The sequence below is a fragment of the Paramisgurnus dabryanus genome, chromosome 13 (assembly GCF_030506205.2).
Source record: "Paramisgurnus dabryanus chromosome 13, PD_genome_1.1, whole genome shotgun sequence".
NCBI lineage: Eukaryota > Metazoa > Chordata > Actinopteri > Cypriniformes > Cobitidae > Paramisgurnus > Paramisgurnus dabryanus.
The window spans coordinates 18,060,290-18,086,064 of NC_133349.1; the positions used below are offsets into that span (position 1 = coordinate 18,060,290).

At 37.6% G+C, this 25,775-nt stretch overlaps 2 protein-coding genes across 3 annotated transcripts; one reads left to right on the plus strand and one right to left on the minus strand.

Moving 5' to 3' along the window:
* The first annotated feature begins 40 nt into the window (after positions 1–40).
* Positions 41–20,378, plus strand: kcnn4 (potassium intermediate/small conductance calcium-activated channel, subfamily N, member 4). Of its 2 annotated transcripts, none has more exons than XM_065260969.2 (9): positions 41–592; positions 3,001–3,096; positions 4,954–5,408; positions 6,324–6,459; positions 9,915–10,025; positions 13,020–13,141; positions 16,230–16,299; positions 16,798–17,003; positions 19,357–20,378. In XM_065260969.2, the coding sequence occupies exons 1-9, from the start codon at positions 308–310 to the stop codon at positions 19,358–19,360; spliced, it is 1,485 nt and encodes a 494-aa protein (XP_065117041.1). In that variant the 5' UTR covers positions 41–307; the 3' UTR covers positions 19,361–20,378. The 2 variants fall into 2 exon arrangements, with proteins under 2 accessions (XP_065117041.1, XP_065117042.1); XM_065260970.2 differs by having other exon boundaries at positions 16,837–17,003.
* Positions 20,379–20,932: 554 nt separating this feature from the next.
* On the minus strand, positions 20,933–25,487 carry LOC135727696 (uncharacterized). The gene is made up of 4 exons (XM_065245665.2): positions 25,361–25,487; positions 25,112–25,176; positions 24,919–25,033; positions 20,933–24,188 (listed from the first exon to the last, which is right to left on the minus strand). Exons 3-4 carry the CDS (start codon positions 25,009–25,011, stop codon positions 21,180–21,182), a joined length of 3,102 nt encoding a protein of 1,033 aa, XP_065101737.2. The 5' UTR covers positions 25,012–25,033; positions 25,112–25,176; positions 25,361–25,487; the 3' UTR covers positions 20,933–21,179.
* Positions 25,488–25,775: the final 288 nt, after the last annotated feature.

The window sequence follows — 25,775 nt, forward strand, 5'->3', positions numbered from 1 at the left end:
TACGTAAGAGCGAAACCTCATACTGAAGAGTTTCGCAGCGCTTTATTTCCACAGAGCCGTGTAGTGTAGCTACAGTCAACACTTAAGGCGCGTGTGAGTGGCAGAGCTCAGGTGGGAGCGCGCATTTGAGGATTCACTTTGCTATTGCGCTAGGAATAGCGGACAACTTGAAGTCCTGTTTGAGCTTGCCGTGCAATGCTTTACACCGGTGTGTTAGACATTTTGTTCAAAGGAGAAAGACAGGATGGAAGACAAAGGGACTGACAGCGGCGATCAGGTCTGCGTGGACTGAAAATAAGAGCGCGCTATGGAGATGACTTCTCGCTTTACGCATCTCGACGCGAAGGTGGATGGCAGACACTGTGATGGACTCGTCAACCACAACGGGGAGACGACGGAGGTCAGACTGCCGTTGTCGCAGTCGGGGAAGAGACTCGGTCCGATCGAGGGGGGGAATCTTTACAGACTGCGGGACAGAAAGTTTCTTCTGGAGGACAAGAAGCGCCTTTGCGCGTGGTCTCTGGGAGCCGCGGTGTTAGGAATAATGCTGATGATATTACATGCCGAACTGTGTCCTGTAGTGTACCAGCCGGTGAGTACAACTGCAGTCCTGTAATGAAACACAATATCATGTAATGGCATTTTATTTTGGAAAATTATGACTGGTGGATAAAGAATAACCTTTGAATATTGGCAAAATTATATCGTAATGATAGTCTTTAAAGTCACATTTAAATTAAAAGAACACTGCCTTTAGCCTTTCAAGTAATAGATTTTTTTTAAGCTACCAATTTTTTTTTTAGAAATTATGAGTTGCTAAATATTTGAACCAGCACTGCTTCAGTCATATCTTCAAAAAAATCAGCTTTGTGGTCTACAAGTTTGAGCTGCGGAAACAACCTTGCCTATCAGGAGAAATAGCTTTAAAATGCAAAGAAATGTATAATGCTGTGAAATTATACATACAAACATAAAAATAAATTGAAGATTGTGTCTTGAAATTTAAGCAATAGCATATCTTTATGTTGCAGTATTGTGTTTTTCTTCTAATTGTAACAATATTTTCCTCTCTCAGCACTTTTTTTGTTTTGTTTTTTGTAACAATTTAAATGTTGTTTATCCAAATGTTGTTGAAGACAAATTGTTGAAATTATTACACAATTACTCTGGTACTCATTCCATTGGTATTAACAGGTAGGCTATTTACAGACACTTAAAGAATGCAGCTAAACCTTTATGACAAGTATCAGAAAATATATTGTTTATAGTGGCATACTGTAACTATCAAATAAATAAATAGTATTATTCCTTAAATGTTGATCAAATGTAACATTTCTAACTCATCTTCATGTGGGCCTTTATAACATATTAGTTCTATTTACAGTACCCTGCAGTTTTAAGTGCATCAGTAATTGGGTCATGTTTTCGTCACCTGCATTTATTTACCTGTCTGGCAACTTATTGGTTTACTTTCCCTTCCATTTATTTATTTATTGTTTTTACTTGTTTTTTTAGTACAACTTTGTGAACGTTCGTGGAGTTGTTTTTTGTCATATCGTGCGTGACAGTTTAAAGGGAAAAAAATCATTTCAAGTTTGAAATTTAGTTTTACTTCTGCAAGTGTGCTGGTGTATTTATGGCTCCCATTCTCCTGGAAACCAAATTCTACAGGAAAAGTAGCTATTTATGCAAGATTTTCCACATTTTGTCCCCCCTTCTGCCCCCCTTTTTGTTGCTCCAACTGCCTATGGTCATATTGCATCTTTCCACACCATTTAGTGCATAATTAGTGCCTGTTTGAATAATGGATTCAAGTGTTGACCTCTAATGGGACGCAAGCACTGTGCTGATTTTCACGTGTTATTCTCTCCACATACCATGGTGATTGGAATGAGAAGAAAAACTTTCTTTAACCCCCCTGAAACTAACTGTTTCCTTAAATCAATCATGTACAAATAAATCATAAAATATCTTACAATAATTGCATATTAGTTATATGTGGTTGAGCTTTTTTGGCAATACAATAGATTGTATGGCAGAATATGAATCAATAAGTCTTTAAGCCTCTTTAATGCAAAGCATGCCTTTCGCAGGTTAAAACCAATGCAGTGGAAGTTTCCACTACCTGCACCTTGCCGTATTAAAACAATCTGGTTATGTCAGATGGGTCTTTATGAAAAGTGGTCTCTCATTTGTCATATACCAGACAGTTTTCTTCGAATGTAACTTAAATAGTATAACATGAAGCATACGGTACAACAGGTCCCGACCCATACCTGAGATCTAACAGCTGATTCACTCGGATCATACACATTGAAACGGCAACAAACACCAACAAAAATTAGAATATACTAATGCATTTGTTGACTTTTATCAGATCAGTGTGAATAAACTTTAATATGCAATGTTTGTTGCAGACCTAATACTTATACTTTAAGTAATTTAAGAAAAAATATTTCTACCATTTCTTAAAAATTTATCCTCAAATTAATTTTTAAGAAGACCAATTTATAATTTCCCCAATAACGTTTTAGAGAGTTTGTATTTCTTCTCTACAGTGTTCATAATAAGGAATAACATTTTTAAAACAATATTATCTTAAGGTAATGGTTATCATCTTAAGGTATCATCTTAAGGTAAAACCTTACGGTTTTATGGAAAGTCCTAAAACTTTAAATGTAGCACATATCATGTTGAGTTAGAAATCCTGGACTCTTTCCCCTTTTGTGGCTGTTAAAACTGCCTACGGTCATAATGCATCTTTCCACATCATTTACTGCATAATTAGTGCCTGTTTGAATAATGGATTTGAGTTTTGACCTCTAATGGCACATATACTTGATGCTTTTTCAAACAGCAGAAATTAATGTTTGATACTGTGACTTTAGGCTACCTATTAGATGACCATGAGATCTATTTATATCGTTTTATTCATTCTCACATGGAAAATCCATCAGATTTTAAGTAATTATCTCTTTTTGTTTTGTCTTTTCTCTATAGGGATCCATATATGCCCTCTCCATTAATGGCCTCATCAGCGTCTCCACTGCTTGTCTGCTCATTCTCATCATTGCTTTTCATTATAAAGACATCAGAGTGAGTGTTTCTATTCAATATATATCTGTTTGATTCTATATTAAATTTTCAGCATCTCAACACTTTGATGCTGTCTTTGGGTTCCTTCTGTTGCAGCATTATCATGTCATTTATTATCATCTTAGTTTTTTGTGTAAAAATAAGGCCTTTTTACACTGCGCTTAAAGCAGAGTCATTCTAAACCCTGCTTTTAACCCCGGGTTAAGCAGAGCTTTTCACCCTGTAAATACTTAATCCTAACCCCGGTTAACTGAATCTTGGGAGATCTGTTTCACGTTTACACTGCTTAACCAGGGGTAATGAGACAACCCTTGGTATTTAAAATCTGATGTTTCACACTATGCATACCTAAACCCTGGGTTAATGTTCTTATTTGCATATTTTGGTTAAGTATGAACAGTGTGATATGTGAAAAAGATATCTGTTAACCCGGGGGTTTAGAATAACACGGGTCAGTGTTGTAGTCGCGTCCGTGTTCGAGTGGCCTTGAATCGACTCAACACTTGATGTCTGGACTTAGTCTTGACTCGGGCTTGAGTTGGACTCGACTACAACACTGACCCAGGGTTATTTATTTTAAGTGTGTAAAGCCCTATAGTGTGATAAAAGTCTTGCTAGGAATAATATATGACGAAATTCGGTTGTCTTATGATGCATAATTTCTGGTTCCACTGAAATGGCTTAAAGCACAGGATTTATGTTGTATGACACATTTATTGATAAGCAAGAACAAAATAAATGGAGAATTGAATAGAAAAGTAGACGTTTTAACAGTGTCGGATACAGAATGCGTTTCATAACAAGGATCGGCATATGCAGAATAGAGATAAGCGGCGTGAACTGTTAGGAGCCGGTGGGCCTTATCTGGACTGCTCATGCGTCGGTGATATGGGGGGTACTCTTGTTTATATTTTAAAGACTGATAAAAGTTTAAAAGCAAAGCAAAACTAATTTACTAGATCAGAGTGAAATCATAAGGCAAATTGTCAATTATACCCCAATATGGCTACCAAATACATAAGTTAGGCCAAATGAGCTCAATCATAAGACAAAACATGGCAGAAGAATGAAACATGAAAAAACTCTCATGCCTAACAGACATATGGGTAACATCTGAAATAATCTAAAATCCATCTGGTATAATTAAAGAAGGAAGACATGTGGAGCCACCTGCTAGTCTAAAAAAAAACAGTTTCTCGGCCTTGTGAACACAATCATTAATTGTCAAGTCTGTTCAGTGTTTGTTTATAACAATTCAACTAAAGTCATTTTTTGCTATTTACAACACTGATATGTTTAATATTGACTGAGCCAGGCCATTGAGAGAAATGATACTTTGATGCTTTTCATAATTTCATTATTAGATTATGAGTCTTTAGCCTGGATTTCACTGACAGGGTCACATATTACTAATGCTGTAATATTATGTACAATATTGTACAGAATACCGGACAGACAGCACTTGCGTACAACACTTATATCATCTCATACTTTATGGAAAACAGGTTTCTCAGCCGCTAAATTTCGACAAAAGGTACAATATCAGCTAAATCAGGAAAACACCTCTCAGTGTCATTCTTTATCTTTATATGTGTAAAAATTAATGAGCCATTATTTCGTAATTTATGGCTATGAGTAATTTCACTGACACGATTGTCCTTCACAACAAACGCCCTATCAGAGAGGGCAGGGTTGGGTTTATTTTGGCTCCGCTCTTGAATGTCTTGCTCACTCTCTCTCTCTCTCTCTCTTTCTCTCCTCTCTGCCATACTTTGTTAATCATTGCTTGCTTGTGAGATCAATCAAGAGATTTTCATGTTGATGCACATCGCGCCTGTTTTCTTTCCTTTCTTCAAGCTTTTCATCATTGACCACAACCAGGTGGACTGGCGAATCGCCATGACCAGTAACCGGGTGCTTGGCATCTCTCTGGAACTCATTGTATGTTCTATCCATCCTGTGGCTACCTACCTGAGGCCAGATATGGGGAACAGGCTGGAGGGGAAATCAGAGGGAAATTTCTCTTCTCCTCTCTGCTTGTCCTCCAGTCCCAAAGACGTCTTGCTAGATGTGGAGCTGCTGCTGTCCGCCCTTATGTTCCTGAGGCTCTATCTGGTGCACAGGGCCGTCCTGTTGCACAGCAAGGTTCTCCTGAGCGCTTCTTACAGAAGCATCGGCTCCCTCAACTACATCAACTTCACCTTTCGCTTTGTGCTTAAAGTGTTGATGAACCAGTATCCCGCCCGCACACTGATGGTGTTCATCATGTTCTTCTGGCTCTCAGCATCTTGGATGCTGCGACTGTGCGAGAGGTACAGAACACAAGCACATGCAAATACAGTTAAAGGCGGGGTGTGTGATTAAAAAAAAAACACTTTGGGAAAGGGAGTAGGGCCGACTACCAAAACACACTTGTAGCCAATCAGCAGTAAGGGTCGTGTCTACTAACCGACATCGGTGGCTGGGTTGCATATGTGTGGGGCGGGTCTATCAAAAGAAGGTCCAGATTATATTGGGGTAGTGGCATGTTTGTTTAAGTGATTTCAAATGTAACATTAGCTTTCAGAGATCATGCACCCCGCCTTTAAGAGTTAAATGAACACAAACACAAGTTGCATATGCACTGAAATGGTTCAAAATAAACTTTACCTGTTAATAATGGAAGTATTGAGAAAACAGAAGCTTAACATAATGGGAGTTTATTTCACCAAAGCCAATTGCGCACCAAATCTGACCAAAATTTGCATCCTGCGTACACAGAGTCATGCAGCAGTGTTTATTTTTCTATCCATTTCCACTTGATTTATTATAAATAGTTCATCAGTGCTTTTATGTCATTCATGCCATCTCTGATGTAAATGATCCGTTTGAAATGTTGTCTTCTACGCATCTCCTACGCTTACATTTATTTTAGGACCAGACAAATTGTTTTTCAGCATTGGCAACATGTCACTAACCATGTGTTTCAGTTTTCCAAGAACTGTTTTTGGCAGGGCGTACATAGTAAATACTTTTATTGTATAATTCATTAACGTCATTGTCTTCGTTTCGCTTTTGTTTGTTTGTTCTTGTGGTAACAAGACTTTCAGGTTAAGTTCAGTTCAAGTTAAGTTCGGGTTTGAAGTCACATGAAATATGTTTTCGTACATGTCATGAATATTTCTACATTGTATAGCAAATCAATCACAGAGGCTTTACATTCACTTACTCTCTGTCTCCACCTATAGGCAGGAACAAGTAGAGACAGGTGGTATGGACACGGCGCTTTGGCTCATAGCCATCACGTTCCTCACAGTGGGCTATGGAGATGTGTCCCCTCATACCAGCTGTGGCAAGTTGGTTTGTCTCTTCACAGGTGTCATGGTAATTATAAGACTATAACTATTAGTATATATTTATGCACTCCTATTAAAAGGGTCCCAATATGTACCATTTAGGTACAAAAGTGTACTTTTTGAAATGGTACCGCCCCGATATCACAACTTTTTTTAAAGTGTGCATATGCATTCAAAATTAGTCATTTATATTCTGCCATTTGAAATTATTATTGACAGAAATAATAAAATATTCTAAACCCAATCCATCTAAACCACAACTTTAGCACAGTTGAAAATAAAAACACCTCATCTACATATGTAATTCTCTAATGCATACCACATATGGTCCAGAACACAATTTCAAACGGTTGACATTTTTTAACTCAACATTTTAATGTGAGAACCGTGTTAGCATGCAGGCTTTATGCACTTTTGTGAACTTCCAAGTAATCAAAGATGCAGTCACATTGCTCTGTTGTGGTGTAGATGGGGCGTCAAAATGCATCCACTGAATTTTTTCGTGCAGTGCGTGAAAGTGGATTAGTTTCTGTAGTTATGCCAGCTTCATTTTCATCACATTGAGAGAATAGTGATTGAGTTATGAGGTCCAGGGCCATCTGGACACATTTATTTATACCAGTTACAGCTGTCATCCCACCCTGCCTTACAAAAGCACCGGGATCCTTCAGTAATGTAGCATTGACAAGCAAACCGCTGAAGGAGTCATGGTCCGTGATGTGTTTCATAATCAGTAAGTACTTTTTTGCGAGACCATTTTCAGCAAGGAAAGAGTACTTTAAAGGTGAAGTGTCATTTCTGTGACACCAAACAAAATGATATAATAGGTTTATTACTTTCAAAAAGTTCCTGTCATTGGTCAAGCAAACAAATATTTTAATGGCACAAAAAGTTCTGGAAAATTAAACATTTGACCTTTTAACAAAAACCCAATGTGTTTCCATCCATCCTTGTACTCTGCAGCGTCATGGGGATTTGTTTCTCAGAGAGCATTTAAAAAATTTGTATTATTTTAACTGTGGTTTTAACATATTTTCATAGCATAGCAGAAATTTTACAAGTGTTTCAATGTGAGGTATGATTATTGTTTTATTTAATCCACAGGGTTTGTGAGTTTCTGGGTGTATCTAAGTTGAGAAGTAAAGAAGGGAGGGTAGGATTCAGCAATATAATACATATAGTACATATAGTACATTGTTTACGTATAAGCCAAATATTTTGGTAACACCTGTGCAGCATCGTTTCAATATCATTGTAAATATTGTCAATGCATTAATGAATATTGACACATGAAATTAAGCATTTTTGTCAAATTAACCTTTTTTTATGTTAATTTGACAAAAGAGCTGTAGTCTAAACCGGCCGTTCGCTGTAGGCTTTGAAAGGAGACTTCTGTTAAGAAAATATATCGCCTGACAGTGAAAACTTGAGCTTTATCATTTTGCAGGTATTGTTTATGCTCTAATAACAACATTACACAATAACTAATTGAAAAATGGGATCAGAAAGAACGTGACCTTTAACTTCATGCTGCATTTTTTTGCATTATATTAAATTATTTTCAGATGCCTTTAAACAGTTGAAACTACATTTTAAAATATTTCAATATATACTAGTCAGCATTTGAGGCGGGTCAAAAAAGCTTATCAAGCTTGCCCTAAGACAAGAACAGTTATTGGGTACTGGTTTAAATTCAACTTTTATAAAAGATTTTGATCCACTTCAAATGTTGACTGGTGTATATTCGAAGTATACCTTTAAGTATTTTTAATAAATGTATCAGATCAGAAAAGAAAGTGAAATAATCCTTGCAGTTGCAGTATGTATACATTAACAAACAAACATGTCCTGTGACGTTCCATTCATATATTTGTGAGGGTTTGGTTTCTATTTTTGCTCTGACTTACACAGCTGCATGTACATCGAATCGTTTACCCTCTTTACTCCACGGCTCATTTCCGATCCGAGCTGATAAATGGTCAGGATAGTGGCACCGGGCTCACACGACAGGATCTAAAGCCAAATTCAGACACCTCCCTGACACAGTGGAAAAAAATCCATCACTCCTCTTTTCCTCTCTCGCGCAGTCTTTTTATAAGCTTTCCCCTTTTTTTAGGGAAAACTTTCCACCATTGCCATTTTTAGGCGGTTTATAGCATTTGGCGCCACTAGATCAGGAGGGCGTGCCAACCTGTGCCCATGACTTGGAAAACCAGATAAAAGTTTCCTAATCCAGCTGGAACAGAACACTGGGTGCAAAAACGTTGGGGAAAGCCCTCTCACCTGTAGCTGATTCAGCAAAAGTATTTATCATGCCTTTCACAATGATCTCTAGATTCATACTGGTCATCACCTTAACAAAAACATGACCAGCTTCCATTATTCTCACCTGTTATGTAGTGTAGCTCTAAAGCATTGTATTAACAGTGCAAAGGTTGTGGATTCAATCCCAGGGATAAAATTGCATACTTCAAATTGCTTTGGCTAAAACTTTGTAAAAGTAAATATGTTTGTTTTTGCATGTTTATGCTCGTTGCATGTAGGACTGAACTCAGATTCTCCTCACGATTGGGATAGTTTGAAAGATGGGTGTGTATCTTGATGCATCAGATTACAACACTGTCAAAAAAAAGGCCTCTAGCTGTCACTGGGGGAGTACCCATTTCACCCGAGCCCCTAAAGAGTTCATTTTAACATCCCAGAGCCCTTCTGAAAAATCCAGCAAAGACCAGCATAAGCTGGTAGCTGGTTTTAGCTGGTTTAAGGTGGCAGTAGCTGGTGGTGGCAGTAGCTGGTCTTAGCTGGCCAAGCTGGTCTTCCAGCCTCACCCGCTAAGACCAGCTAGACCAGCTTAAAAAGTGACCAAAACACAGCTAGACCAGCTTGCTACACCAGCAATACCAGCTAAAAACAAGCTGTGAGACCAGCTAAAACCAGCTCACCAGCTTATGCTGGTCTTTGCTGGAATTTTCAGTATGGATGTACATATTGGTAGCTCAAAGGTACATATTGGTACCAAATGCATACATATATGTACCTAAATGGTAAATATAAGGACTTTATAGAAAAAGGTACTACCCCAGACAGCTTGGGACAGTTTTTCTACCATTTTATTTTTGACAGTAAACACTGAAGAATTTGGAAGATATTGTCTAACAGCAGAATTAAGGGAAACCCCTTGTAAAAAATGATAGTAGGTTTAAATATGTTTTCCAAAATTCCCTAATTTAAGTGACTAGGGAAATTTATCCAACTGTCATCAATGTTTTTTCTTCTTCTCAATCTCTTTTTCTTCATCTTTCATTTCTTTAATGCAACAAAGTAAGGAGCTCAGGTAAATGCAAATATATGCAATCAGCACTTTGTCATGCATGGAATTCTGTGTATTGTCTGAACAATGTTAACTTAAAATACTTTATGCCTGAGTAGATGTTTGAAATAATGAAACATTTGGTAACCATGCTCATGTGTGTTTGTTGTTAGGGTGTGGCATGCACTGCTATGCTGGTAGCAGTCATGACTAAGAAGTTGGCGCTCAACAAAGGGGAGAAACATGTGCATTTCTTCATGATGGACATTCAGATTTCTAAACGGGTGAGCATATGGACCACCACATGGATTTGTGTCGAAGTATTGGTTCTCAGAATGTACTGTAGGCCTCTTCGAATTTTCATTGTCTTTACATTCACTGTGCAACACCTGCTGATTTGGTAGCAATAAAAATATGATTGAATAATAATCAGCTCAATGTAGGGATTTGGGAACGCTTATATCCTTTAAATAACAGCTCTCTGTTTCGCATGAGAAAAAAGCAGTGACCCAAAGGATGAACACACATGGGCGGAAGCAACGTTATTTTCCATACAGCACGCGTGTTATGATTTCTGAGGCTTTTTATAATATTATTTTTCCTTAAATAGGGAATTCCAAACAGCAGCTCACTGTGGGAAAACGCTTAGGTCGGCCAGGCATAGAAAGCAGTTGAGCTCTTAATAGCCAACAAAAGGCGTCAAAGGGAGGAAACAATCAGGAAAAGAACTTGTGTCAGTCCATGAGAGGTTTAACTAGACACAGGAAAAAAGATTCATTGATGCTGTGAACAGGAGAGAGGGCGTTTAAAGGGTGGATTTAGATGGCTAGATAGGCGGTCAGGGTAGGGCTTTACACTCCTCGCACAGGATCCATCTGTTTGCTTATCAGTAAAGATGGAGACCTCAAAAATAAATTCATAAAGGAAGATGTCTGCAAAGCGAGTGAGAGGGATTCAGGTATATTGGAGTGGGCAAGCATCTGTTGACAGGTGCATGATTCCACTGTGGCCCTCTTCATACCTGGCATCAATTTGTTAACAGTGATCCGATTACAATCAGATTGCAGTTTATTATATTTGCAGTTTGGATTATGATCGGATCACTGAAACCAAATTCAGAGGTTGGATTTTGACCGCATTCATTAAAAATGGAAGTGTACTTTTACTATTTACATTCAACTAATCAATTACAGGGTTCCCATGTTTATTAAAAATCTGGAAATATGAGGGACTTTACACATATAGAAAAATGAATAAAGTTTTAAAAGATTTTAAATTAAATACAGTACTGTGCAAAAGTTTTAGGCCACAATAACCAGCAATGTTGTTTTAGAAAAGTTTTAATGTTCATCCATATTTATGTTTCACTGTTTTTATTAAGATACAACCAAAAAATACAGGAAATATATACATAAAATTAAAAACAAACTAAATGTCTTCCTATAGGCATCAGTCAGTATTTAATATGGCACGAAACACATCTTGAGCTTTTTTGAGCAGACTGAAGTCCTGAAGTCATTCGGTTAGAATTAGAAATTAGGATTTAATTTTATTTAGGTTTAAGAGATCATGCAGTTTCCTGCTAGTGCTCAAGTGGAAGGGGAGTTTACCCTAAATCATTGACACCTTAGCTTATACTTTTATACTGGTTTTAATACTACATACATATTTCCTGTATTTTCTGGTTGTATTCTAATAAAGAGACTGAGAAATAATGATATATGATCACTATACAATTTCAAAAACAACAAACCTAATGGTAGCATGGTGGCCTAAGACAAAGAGCTCAGAGGCAAAAACCACTAAACGCCAACTCCATCAAATACTCTCGCTTCAAATCTCGGCCTGAGGCCATTCAGAAATACCTGTTTGCTGGCAGAAACGGTTAAAAGCCACGTCAATTTTTTAGCAAAGTCCTCTACATGCACCGAAGACAAATGTGGATTACATTTTAACTTTGGTACTTGGACCTGAATACAACCCGAATGTGGCACTCACGTGCATCACAGCTTGCCCTGTTTGTGGTTTAGTTTCTTCGTTTTGAATTCTGACTTTCATCATTTGCAGTGTTTCTAGTTGCATCTTTCGTGATTTTGCAAATGTTTACTCTTGTCCAAAGAACAGCACTTTTCTAAGAAGTGGAAGTTTTTACCTAAAAAAATTAAATTTGCTGACTAATAATCTTTTCATTGCCATTAAAGTGTAATTACTGAACCTAAACATAAGACCCTGATAAAAATATTACTAATTTACAAGAAAACATGTCAGACACACTTTTTTGGAGGGTTTGCATCTAAACTCTTTATATTTTTTAGTTACACTCAGCTCTAAAGTATTTCTTCAGCTAGAAATTGCTCTTTGTGAATGTAAAATAAATAAATAAAAATCCTAATGCTTTAATTACAAATGACTGGAAAAGCCATGAAACTCATTGGCCGATGCTCACCAAGAGTAGGAAAATAAAATGTGTTGCATATCTGTCATCATATTACAAAGAGTAAATACAGTTTCTCATGGCAGGTGTAAGAGGACATTTGATGGCTTTCTAGCACTATAAACACTGGGGTTGTCAACATAATCATGTAGGTAGGTCAGGATCCTGTGCTTTCAGCTTGGCAAAAGCCATATCCTGTCACAGGGTACATCACTGCGTGTGTGTATGTGAGCGTGCCACAGATCCAACTCATCAGATCCTACAATGATTTACTCTGATGATACTTAAAGGAAGACATCTGGACACAGTCCCTCCTGGAAACTCTAATAATAACCACAAACACACATAATTGGCACGGCGCTCGTGACATCATTATGAGTAACCAGGTTTTCAACAGGAAGACAATGAGACAGTAATAGAATCAAAGAAGGTAGAGGAATGGGTTTCATAAAAAGTAAGCCATTATATAACTTTATGTTCACTGTTCTCATCCGCAACTCATCCTCAAAATAGCAATTTTGTTTTCTGTTTGTGTTCTTTTCAAAACCTCCTCTTAATATGCCACACCATTTTCCTTCCATGAAATTTCTTTTTGTTTTTTTGCATGATCTGATCTGCATAGTTATAGTTTTGTCCCAATTTAAAGACGTCACAATAGAACGCTGTTATATTACAAGAGTATTAGTTTTTTAAAATTACATCATTTATATCAGTAGTTTTATTTATTTCTGTCAATTATTTGGTGAACAATTCAAACATTTACTAGTTAGAGCATCAACAGAGGATAATAGAACAGTTATGATAAATAGAAAACTTATTAATCTATCTATTTTCTGTGCCACAGATCCGGCATGCAGCTGCCAACGTGTTAAGAGAGTGCTGGCTGCTACATCAAACCACCAAAAGAAGCGACAACCGTGGAGAACATCGACATCATCAACGATGCCTGCTGGAAGCTATTCGTGTGTGAGTGATCCATTAACATCACAATGTGCATTTAACCACTAAAGGAATTGTTTTTTAATAATTCACTCACCCTCATGCCTTTCCTGATGTTTGATGTTCTCTCTTCAATCGAACACAAATGAATAATATTATGCTGTCATGCACATCTATCATTAAAGTAGTCCAAATCACTCCATTGGGTGAATATATGTCTTCTGAAGCAAAATGATTTGTTTGTGGGAGAATAATATTTTGAACTTATTTAAGGATTGATACATGGTGGCACACCAAAATCGACGATTCTCAATGGTTCTTGCATGTTTCATGATGAAACATGCATATTTGACCCTGCCTGTAAAAATCCAGCTAAAGTTTTCTACACAAAATCATCCCAAATACTGTAAATAAAATATACCCTTGATATCTTTAATACTGACTGAGTTACGTTATGTCAAAGATTGAAATCAATGTAAACTTAATTCTTGAAATCAAACTTTGATGCTCCTAATCACATTATTAGATTTTATTACTTTAACCTTGATTTCACAAACAAGGTCACTAATGACAACTAGTCAAAAGACATGAAAGAACCAGTGAGATTTAATGTTACTGACATGCTGTCCATTGATTGCTAAATAAGCTCAAAATATTAATTGTTTTCTCTCACAAATGTGTTGCTTTGCTTCAGAAGACACACTGGACCATATATTAACACTCTGAGGTAATTTAAATTACTTTAATGATGAATGTATGTGCATTTTGGAGCTTCGCTGTGTTCAGCTTTGTATAAGAAGATAACATCAAAGCATTTTAATACAAAATATATAATTTAATATAGTTTTATATAACATTTGGGTTAACTATTACTTAAAAAATACTGTAATTCAGCTCGTAGCACATGGCACTTGCAACACCAAGGTGGTGGGTTAATTTTCCAGTAAACAAACATATTTAATGTACATTTAATGCAATATTCATATTTTAGAAATGTTTTCTAACACATTATGCATGCAGAAATTAAAACTAGCATGATAAAAGGATGACAGATGATTGATTTTATGATAAGAGCATCAAAACAAAATCTTTTTCTTATCTGTTAAATAGTAAATATTTATATATATATATTCATATATGAGAACATGGATCCATCATGCCTTGTTACCACTGTGCAGGCTGGTGGTGGTGGTGTAATGTTGTGGGGGATGTTTACTTGGCACACTTTAGGCCCTTTAGTGTCGTTTAAATGCCACGGCCTACCTGAGCATTGTTTCTGACCAGTCCCTCTCTTTATGACCACCGTGTACCCATCCTCTGTTGGCTACTTCCAGCAGGATAATGCGCCATGTCACAAAGCTCGAATCATTTCAAGTTGGTTTCTTGAACATGACAATGAGTTCACTGTACTAAAATGGCCCCCACAGTCACCAGATCTCAACCCAATAGCAATAGAGCATCTTTGGGATGTGGTGGAACGAAGCTTCGAGCCCTGGATGTGCATCCCACAAATCTCCATCAACTGCAAGATGCTATCAATATGGGCCAACATTTCTAAAGAATGCTTTCAGCACCTTGTTGAATCAATGCCACATAGAATTAAGTTTTGAAGGCGAAAGGGGGTCAAACACAGTTTTATTATGGTGTTCCTAATAATCCTTTAGATGAGTGTATATAAAGATAAACTGAAGAACTCATATTAATTAGAAATATTAATTAGACGTCATAACATTGAATAGTTTCACCTTTAGCTGGGCGCTTTGGCCCTGATTTCTTATTTTTATAACAGCCAAGGAAGCCAAGATTATATTGTTTGCTTGTTGATGCTGATATTACACTGTAAAAAATACTTTGCTGCATTAAAATTTTTTGTTGAATCAACTCGGATTTACAAGTCATTTCAACTTACTATTATTTATCTTGACTAGAGATGAGTTGTTATAACTACAGGTGAGTTGTTATTACTTATAAAATTTTGTTGACTTTTCTCAACTATATTTTATAAGTTGTGACAACTCATCTTTGTTGACATGACTTGTAAATCTGAGTTGATTTAACAAAAAATTTTAAGGCAGCAAAGTATTTTTTACAGTGTACAATTATGTAATCATTTGATAATAGGTCATTTTAAGACCTAATTTTGCACTCTGAACCCCATAATACAGTCAGTGTTAATTTATTTTCATTTCTTTTCTCTCAAAATGATATTTTTAGATACATTTTACATGTACATGTGACAGTTCAGAGTCACTAAGATCCCATTATTTTACACAGCAAATATATCATATCAGATCCGAACAGCATAAGCTGCTTTTATAATAAATGGCCTTGCGGTTGTTGATCTCGTGATCAGTCAATGTTCCCCCAGCATCTGGAAGTGACTTATTTCACCATCACTCATCTGATTGATGTCACCACTCCATGGTGCACAACATGTGCTCCTGTTTTTTTTGCAGATAAAGGCCTAAATTTGAAAGAGGTGCTCAGCCGTCTGGTTCTATGTGACGAGTTTATGAGAAGTTTAGATGTGTGAATTTTTCATTGCAGTAGTTCACAGTATTATTAACTCCAGGAATCTGGCACCCAGAATGTTTCATTCGTGTATATGACCAGGAGAAACGGTGCACAGGTGGCTTCCCGTTTTACAGTTAGCAGAACCAACAAAAATATGCTGGAATGAAATGAGTGCTAAGTGACATCTAAAACAAGACTTCAGTGGTTGGACAGAGCAGCCAAAATTCAGAAGGTCATTTTGGTTTCTGTTTTTTTTTGCTCTGTTTCCATTTCGCTCTTGGTCTGCATGTCACACGGACACCAGTCTGTCATTTTTGCGTACCTCAGCAGTTACTAGTTCCCCCTGCAATGACTGGTTTCCGTAAGCGGTTTGCTTTTTTGGGACACAGAAGGTTCAGGAGCAGACCAACAACTTTCAGTTCAAAAAATGTTGAGAGAGATTTATTGCACACCAATATACAGCTAAAAACTTTTGAGATGAATTATCGACAAAAGCTTTTGCTAAAATACACAACACAACTGCCCAAGAGTTTTAAGAATGGATGTATGTGAACGTTACACCTGCAAACTTTAATGATTACACATCTCTCTCTTTAACCAGATTTCGTCACCTGAGGCTAAAGCAGAGAAAGCTGAGAGATTATGCCAGCGAGATGGTGGATCTCTCAAAGGTAACCCAGAAATTCATCATTGTGCTTTACGGGGGCATTCATGTAACCAGCTCCATGCGCTACAGTAAATGCGTATAATCTGTGTTATTTTAGTGCCTTAGACTGGCCCACGTTCTTTATTGCTAGGTGTTTGGACGAATGCACTTTCTGCGAAACTCCCATAAAAATCTCTGTAAAATGTCCAGATTAGCTTAAGTCTGACACGGCGTTATGGCTGCCTGCCTAAAAATAACTGCAAGGAAAGGAGAGCCTGAGGAGAACAAGACATCTTCCAGTGTTTCCACTCAAACTGTATTTCATTAAATAAATGAGAAATAAAGCTGAAAAAGAATGTGAAATGGGTTTTTTGGTACAAAAAAATGTATCTAAATGACCAGTCATTTATTAATAAATTATTATTTAATCATTAAAAATATTATTCATTCTCAAATCAAAGTATACTGTCTGCAATATTCACAATGTATTTAAACCTCATATTTCCACACATATTTCCTCCAGAAACCCTCCTGCATGTGTGTTCTCTGTGTCCACAAACAGATGCAGATGATCATGTGTGATCTAAGCGCAAACTGGAACAGCTCTTATTATGATCTTGAACAGAGGATCATGTCAATGGAGCAGAAGCTTGATGAGCTCAGTCGCTCCTTTCAGAGCACTTCAGAGCTGCTCACACAGGCACTACATCACAACAGACTGGATCAGAGGTGATGCTGTCAATAATGAAATAATACTAATCTCCCTTAGTGTGAGAAATGATGACAGAATTTTAATCTTTATCCCTTAAAGGTGCAGTGTGTAAATTTTAGTGGCATCTAGTGGTGAGGTTGCAAATTGCAACCAACAACTCAGTTTACAGCTCACCCATAGCTTCTGAAATGCATAGAGAAGCTACGGTAGCCGCCACAGGACAAACATATCACCGTTGAAGATAACTTAGTAAAAAAGTTTGTCCCTTAAGAGCTTCTGTAAAAAACATGGTGGCACAAAATGGCAACTTCCATGTAAAGGGACCCTCTGTGTATGAGGATAAAAATGTTTCATTCTAAGGTAATAAAAACATAACGGTTCATTATGAAAGGTCTTTATACACCACTGATAATATAGTTTTGTATATTATTTTGCATTTCTGTCAAGAGATCCTTCTAAAAATTACACAGTGCACCTTTAAGGTGTAGTTTACAAGCTATGTTTACAAAGTAGGAATAGAGATGTGTAGATATGTAATTCCACTATTTGTCCAAGGCATGCTGTGAATTATACAGTATGTACAAACATTAAGTACAGAATATAGCGTACACAATCTAATATTGTGACATACACTTAAAAATAGATTATTTGTCCATAAAGAACCCTCAAAAGTTAAATAAAGATTTAAGATTTCATTTTCCTTCTTAAGAGTGTAGAAACAATAACAGTCATATATTTTTTATGTATGAAAGATGGCCAATCATAGTGTTTATATTTTAATACTGGTGAAATACAGACATTGAGCCTCTTTCGCATAGTAATAAATACAAAAAGGCGCCGTTCACATGTACAACAGTGTTCCATCTTTTTACAACTAAGATGTATTTACACATTAGTACTAAAATACCGGTAAACTCTGTCAAACATTGTCAAAAAGTGGAAGTTTCCTTTAAAAAAATGCAGTTTGTTTTCACTTCTGTGGCGAATGCTGACAGTTGTGCAGTTGCTTTTGACCAAACAACATTGTTTTAGTTGACTTCAAACTGAACTCTAGGGGAAAAGAGTCGCAACCTGCGTCTAAAACAGCAGTAATGTTTACACATTAGGCTCCACAGAGGATGTGTGAAGGAAGTGGGCACTTTGGCAAATAGATGGTGGAGATGTGGACGCTAACTTTAAAGAGAACCTCCACCCAAAAATGAAAATTCTGTCATTATTGAAGTTGTTCTGCTGGAAGATATTAGATTTCAAGTAGGAAACAGGAGCATCATTGGCTTCCATACATTTTAGGCAGAATGTTACGATTGGCCAGCCTGTTCTCACGAGAATTCATACATGTTTTATGACTTAATAAAGGTACAAAACTGTATCTTTTCTGTCACTGGGGTTGTACCCTTTCAAAAAATACAGCTTTGCACCTAAGGATTTCATTTTATTTCAGAGGTACTGGGACCAAAGAGAACGCATTAGTACCTCAAAAACACATATTAGTATCTCAAAGGTACATACTGGTACTAAATGTTTACATAATGGTCCATACAATTACCTTTTTAAAAGGTTCTGCCCCACTGACAGCTAGGGTACATATTTTGACTTTTTTCTAACAATGTAGGTCTTTAAGGTACAGTAATCTACCCAAAATTGTATTCTGTTTTGTATTCCTGTAAAGGCACCAAACGGAAACTTAGGGTACAGCCCCATTGACAGAAAAGGTACCAGTTTTGTACCTTTATTTCTGACAGTGTACAATTATCATAAAAAACAATAACGAAACCCCATCCCTAACCCGAACGTCATAGGGGCAAAAGCAAATCGTACAAAAATGTAATAGCGTTATATTGGCCCAAACCGGTCAACACGTTCTGACGCCCATTACGGTGCTCATACCCGTAATCCTATTATCTGTTCGCACATAGCATTGTACCAGTAAACTACTGGAAATCTAACAACTCCTCCTACTGGTAAATTGGCAGTAGCAATCCAGTAAGGTTCCATTCACACATGATCTGTTAACCGCAACAGGCTTTATGCCCAGCTGCACTACTTCCTGAACTTCAACCAGCTCCTTGTTTCCTGTCTGCCATTATTAGACAAACTGATTAATCCAGGTGTGTCTGACCTCAGTAGTCACAACAACAATAATCAAACACACACGGATTAATCAGTTTGTCCAATAATGGCAGACAGGAAACAAGGAGCTGGCTGAAGTTCAGAAAGTAGTGCAGCTGGGCATAAAGCCTATTTGCTGCCAATTTACCAGTAAAGACTGTATGTGTAAAAGAGACAATAATCATGCATATTATGTGTTTTACATGCATTTGTCTACATTTGTAAATAGGTTTATGGAATAAAATCTCTGTTTCTAAACAGGTGACAAACTTATTATGAAGACCACTATACTCTGCACCCTCTGAGCGATCTCCTAAGCCACTTGGTGTGTTGAGCTTATGAAGGAATTGTATGAAGAAGCTTTTCTCTTATGAGATTAACAGCAGCAACAGGCACAGATACTCATTGTCATCATGATAAAACATTGAAGTGTTTGTATTTGGTGTTTTTTAATGTTTGTATTGAAAATGAACTGAAAGGCCATCAACTTTGGTTTAGTTAAAGGTTGTAATTTTTATAGTTTCAATTTTACAGTGATACCAGAGCTATGATCATTTATGGAATTTCTGGTTTTACATTAAGAACAAATTTTGTTAATTTGCAAGACAAGAAGGCACCTGGAACAGGCTGGCACAGAGCCCTCAAGTCGTGAAAAAAGGATGTGAAGCTTTTTTATTCTTTGTTTAACTGCATATGGACTAGGAGTCCATAATAGGTTTATAGAAGGTTTAGATCTCTAAATCACAAGTTTCTCAAATTCTCTTTACAGATATTAGATGGTTGTATATGCATACTATCTTTAATTATTGTCTTTATCTGAATCTGTTGAACATGGACAAGAAAACTTAAATATGCATATAGCCTGTGTTTGTTACTTTAATGAATGCATCCGTAACACGCTTGCAACGCAAGTCAAAACATTTTTATTAAGTGTCATGGATGGGCCAGGCTTTCTCACATTGACCCTAATTGAACCACCTACACCCAAAGTTCACTCTAATAATATATATATATAATTATGGGAATATCCATCAGCTCTGTATTGTAACAGGGGATCTGTAAAATGATGGCACATGCAGGCCCTAATTACACGGAGGAACTCTGTATTAATTAGGTTCATTGAGGCTGTCTGAGGATGACTGCGTTTTGTTGTTTGTATCTCCCCCAGGTGGACAATAATATGCATTGCACAAGTTTGAGACTTGTAAGTTTTAGGATATACAGTTACTAAATTCCTAGCAATGTATGCAACATAATAAACATAATGAAGGAGTCATTCTGAACAGGAGAGCCCAGGCTTTGTTGTATTTATATGAATGTGTTTTGCAACTGGACCACAAGCAGGAACTTTAGATGTCAGTTTTACTGCTGTCTTCACTCATTTTAAACTGCTGGCCCAAGGACGTCCATGAGTGGAACATTTGAATAGCACCTGACTCATTATTTCACCAATCATTAACTGTTGCTGCTTATAAAGGAGCTTTAAAGCAAACACAGTAAAGCAAACCATTTGATTGCTTTTGATTAAAGTTGATTAAATTGTGAAATCAACATAAAGAGCTGGTTGAAAATGAATGAGAAACGTTTACAGCATTATTTTTGCACATTTTAACAAACCATCTCATGTTAAAAGAACTTTGTGTTGTATGAAAAACGATTAAAGTTAAAAAAAAAAGAGCAACAAATGTTGAAATGCTCTGTATGTGTGTGTATTGTTTTTATTACAAATTGATTAGAGTCAATCACATGTGTACTGTAAGACAGAAACCATTTTAACTATTATAGTTTATAAATCAAATAAATGCAAAACTCAGAACACTTCTCTTTCATCATCTTTAACTATATGTACAACATTCACCACAGAGGCTAAAGGTAAAACAAAAATACCAGTACCTCTATAAAATGCACTATTGGTGTTAAAGTATCACTTTTTGAAACGATTATACATTTTACTTTCAATCTTCAGTCATCAAATAGGATCCACCACCAAAACGTATACAGACATCCAAAAGTGAAGAAAGATAAACACAGAAAATTAAAGATTAAATAACGAACCTCCTCAAGTTCTCATTCACACATCTGGTTTAAACAGCAGAGGCAGGTTCATTTGATCCACCATGTTTTTTGTGTGTGTGTTTCAGGGATTTTGTATTTTTAAGCATGTGCCACAATAGAGCAGAGGGTCTTGCAAACAGCTTGCCACAGATACAATCAAACGCTGATATGCATTGTTTTTTAGCATATTGTCTATGCTTAGTCTTTAACCCTTGTTTGTGCCTCGCCAATTCATGTGCCCCATTGAATGTACTTCCACAGCATGCACAAACAAACCGGACAGACTCTGCGTGCTGTACCTGGTGCCTCAGTAAATGAAGCTGCCGCTGAAATGAGCTTCCACACTTGCATCTATATAACCGCGACCGCTGGCGTAAGTAGCGATGACGTAGCCTTAGTGAGGGTTGTCTTGAGATAGCACCACAATGACGACAGGGGAAGATAGACTTTGAGCGCCAGGTTTTTTTCGGAGCTAAATCCTTGCGTTTGCTCCGAGACATGGCCACTGCTTTAAGGGAGCCGGTAGTAGGATCCTGGACCTTGGCAGATGATGTGTGCGAAGAAACCTTAAGCTGGTTCTTCTGTAGAAGGGCGCTTACCAGAGTCGGACAGGACACGTGAGTCACGAGGGCATTTGCAGGTAACGTAAGAGGTTTCGAAGCCGGTATGGACTTGTTGTTGTTGCTTGATACAGAAATGGGTGCAGAGAAATTGGGCACAGTGGGCGAAAATGAACCAACAATTTGGTTCTGACAAATGGTCGTCGTAGATTGCTTGGGCAAGGAGGTGCGCACTATGGAGGGCGAATGACCAGGAATATTCCCAGGTAACTGAGAAGGTGTAATATTAGCTACAAATTTCTGTCTTGGAGCAGGAATGGACTTATTACTGTTGCCTGATACTTGAATAGGGGCAGGACCATTTACAGTTGGTGAAAGAGTTACAAGAAATTTTTTCTGAGTTTGAGGAGACGGATTGAAAGGCTTAGGAATATGAACTGTCGTCATGGATTGGTTGGGCAAGAAGGGACGCACTGTGGAGGATGAATTAACAGGAGGATTCCCAGGTAACTGAGAAAGTTTTGGAGCAGGCATGGACTTATTACTGTTGCCTGATACTAGAATGGGTGCGGAGAAATTGGGCACAGTGGGCGAAAAGGATACAACAATTTTGTTCCAAGTTTGAAGAGACGGATTGAAATTTCGTATTCCGACCAATGTCGTCATGGTTTGGTTGGGAAAGGAGGCACGCACTATGGAGGGTGAATTAACAGGAACATTAGGTCGTGCCACTGGAATACTAGGAGGGCAATGGGGCCTTACAAGAGTTGGTGGTGGAGTCACAGCTTGTGGATGTAAATCAGTCAACTTAGCTGGGCCAAAAGGTCTGGTCTGTGTTGGGACAGTTGTTTGCGGCAGCGTTGTTACAGTTTGACCAACAGTTTCACAAATTTTAGTAACAGGTGTCACACTGGGGACTAAGTTTGTGATTTTTAAGTTTTGACTAAGCTTTGTAGAGGCTACTGCAGGAGAAGGTAACGGTGTTCCTGGGGTGGCTAGCAAAACGCTCATTTGGCCTGTAGGTCTTTTCCAACAGGCATGCCTCTGGAAAGCATCCTGCTGGGGAAATGTGTTAAAGCAGCCTTCACAGATATAAACAGCAGTGGGATGTTTTTTAGCAATGTGTTTAAGCAGTGTATCTCTATTTTTACATTCCTCCTTACACATACGACACGAAAAAGTTGGATTTTTCTCACAATCATTCCCATTCTTCCCTGCGCTGGTGGATGAATCTGTCCTGGAAGTTGGAAGAGTCTGAGACTCAAATGTGCTGGCGGAGGACTCTGTCGGAGATGTTGGAGGAGTCTGAGACTCAACTTTGATGGTGAATGAGTCTGTCTGAGATGTTGGAGGGGTCTGAGAACCAAATTTGATTGGGGAGGAATCCGTCTGAGAAACTGGAAGAGTCTGAGGCTCCAATTTGATGGTGGACGAATTTGTCTGAGAAATTGAAAGAGTCTGAGATTCAAATTTGACATCAGAGCAATCGCTCTGCGAAGTTGGAAGAGTCTTAGACTCTAATAATTCTGAGCAGGTAAATGACTCTGCATTCGTACTGTGATTTGCATGTGTCTTCTCGTGACAGCTTTCCAAACTACTCTTCGAGTTATCAGTGTTAAAACCTGTAGAAAATTCCGAGTCGGAGCTCAGGTCTTCATCGAGGCTATAATCCGTGTCTCCAGAATGCAGAGCATCATCCTCTTCCTCAGCAGCAGTATCAGTGCTTTCTTCTTCCCCTGGTATCACGTATTCCTCCTCACAAGCTGACTCTGATTGGCCTGAGGGAGATGATGAACGTGAAGAGCTGGGGGAATTGTTTTGGGCTTCTTTATTAAAGACAATCTTCACATGCTGGCTTGTCACCGTAAAATAACTGCTGCTACCCTGCTGTGCACCTTTAGATAAAGAGTCCATAGGCAAACATTTAACAATGTCATTACATTTCCTGATGCAAGTGCGAGTTTGAACTTGAATCGCTTTACTGTGAGACACATTCAAATGTCCAGGCAGACAATATGAATGATCATGCAAAAACATACTGCCCCAGCTCTGGATGCTAATGGACTCGATGATGTCATCAGTGTCAATCATTTCAATCAAAGGTTTGACATCCACTAACTCCACTTCCTCCTTATGTGTTGTTAGTTCCTTCTGATGATTCTCCAGATGCTCATTCAGATGCCACGTGCTTACAAAAGGGGCTTGACAGACCGTACAGAAGAGGTCGTGCCTAGGATGTGCGTACTTTAAGTGTAATGCCAGGGAAATTGCGCGGCTGAAATTCGTCTGACATAGGTTACAGCACACTTCATCTTTGTGTGTCTTAAAGTGTTCCATCAGTTGATCTAGGAAGGGGAACTGCTCTCCACACACGCAGCACACACAATCCTCATTTCCGACAGTTATTGTGTAATCATCCTCATCACTGGATTCTCCAGAGAAGCCGTAATGTGTAGTGATCATGTCGTTGTCACGTCCCTAAAACAGGGATTAGCAAATTGATGAAAACTGAAAAGATAGTTTGCACAGTATATATATCTGTGATAACAACACCAGTACAGTGCAACAGCAATAGTAAAATCCAAAATGAAAACAGTCTATGGGGTGTGAACCAACAACAACAACAAAAATGTGTGAGTCAGAATGTAAACAAAAATGTAAAGGTTTGGTTTCCTAGATTTGAAAAATTTTAACTGTTATGCTGAGTTTGGGTAAGTGTAAACATTGTCATGTATATATTTCATTTTTTTTCATGTACATAATTGCACAAAATACATTTTATGCATTCAGCAGATACTTTGGAAAAAGTGTCTGCTGGGAATCCAACCCTTGACATTTTGCACTGTTAATGCAAAGCTCAAGCTGTTGAACTCTACCATTATAGAAACCTGCCAAACCTCTACTTCTAAACAAGTAGTGCAAAACCCAAACTAACTTGGCGTGTTTCAGTTTAATGTGCATGACTGTCATGGTCAACAGCTGGCAAGCATTCAATTCAGGACTTTATTTGCTAAGAAAGCACCACCTATAAAGCAACTAACTGTAAAATAATGAACTCACTATCTATACATCTATAAAGTCAATACAAATGAAAAAAGTCAACACAGGATTAGTCTGTGCCACGGTTCGATGGAAATGTTGAAACTTGAGTCTGCCACCTTATTAGGAGGCTCCTGACTGTTTTCACATGTAAAGAAAGTTTACTTACTGAAGACTGGATGCCAGGATCAACTGCTTGCTTCAACTCCATCGCAGCACACTCCTCCTCTTCCTCCTCCTCCTTACATGGTAGGATATCCATGGCAACTGTTTCACAGCTACTTCTGAAACAGTGAGAATAAACAATATAAATACATTAAACATCCTACAAGAGGGGTTGTGAATACCCGGATGTAACTTACCTTTCTCAGTACAGTGTGCGATTTGCTCTAAATCTGAATATTTCTGGTCATGTTGAAAACTTTTCCTACAATATATAAGTTAATATAATTAATGCATGCCTCAGCAACTTGTACAAAGTGCAGAATGTTTAAGCCTTGCCAGATCGTAAGACTGATATTATGTCATGTGCGGCGGACATCACACTTATTAAATCATTTAACAACCTCATATAGTCAAGCCCAAATAATGAACAAGAGTTAAATTCAAACCTGTCATTATACCGCCATTCTCTTTTACAGTATGCATAAAAGCAGACAGATCTGGAGTGGCTGTCTTACAAACACGTGAAAAAAACCTTTTTAATAATATTTTACGTGTTTTGGGACTGGCTCCTCCCACACATATGTGCGCAAGCGCGAGTCCGTCTCTAAAATCATTCCGTGCAACAAAGGTATGTGTAGCGCATGCGCATTTATTTATTTGTAACACATGAACAAACAAATATTTATATTTAATCTAATAATGGTCTGATTTATTAATATTGTTCTTATTCCACACTTAAATGAACATGATTTACCTTGTAATTATGTATATGTTAATTTGGTTTAGTGTGTCCATTAACTTGGTTTTATTCTTTTGTTATTTTATGACATATCACCCCATATTGTCCTTGTCCTTTTTGAT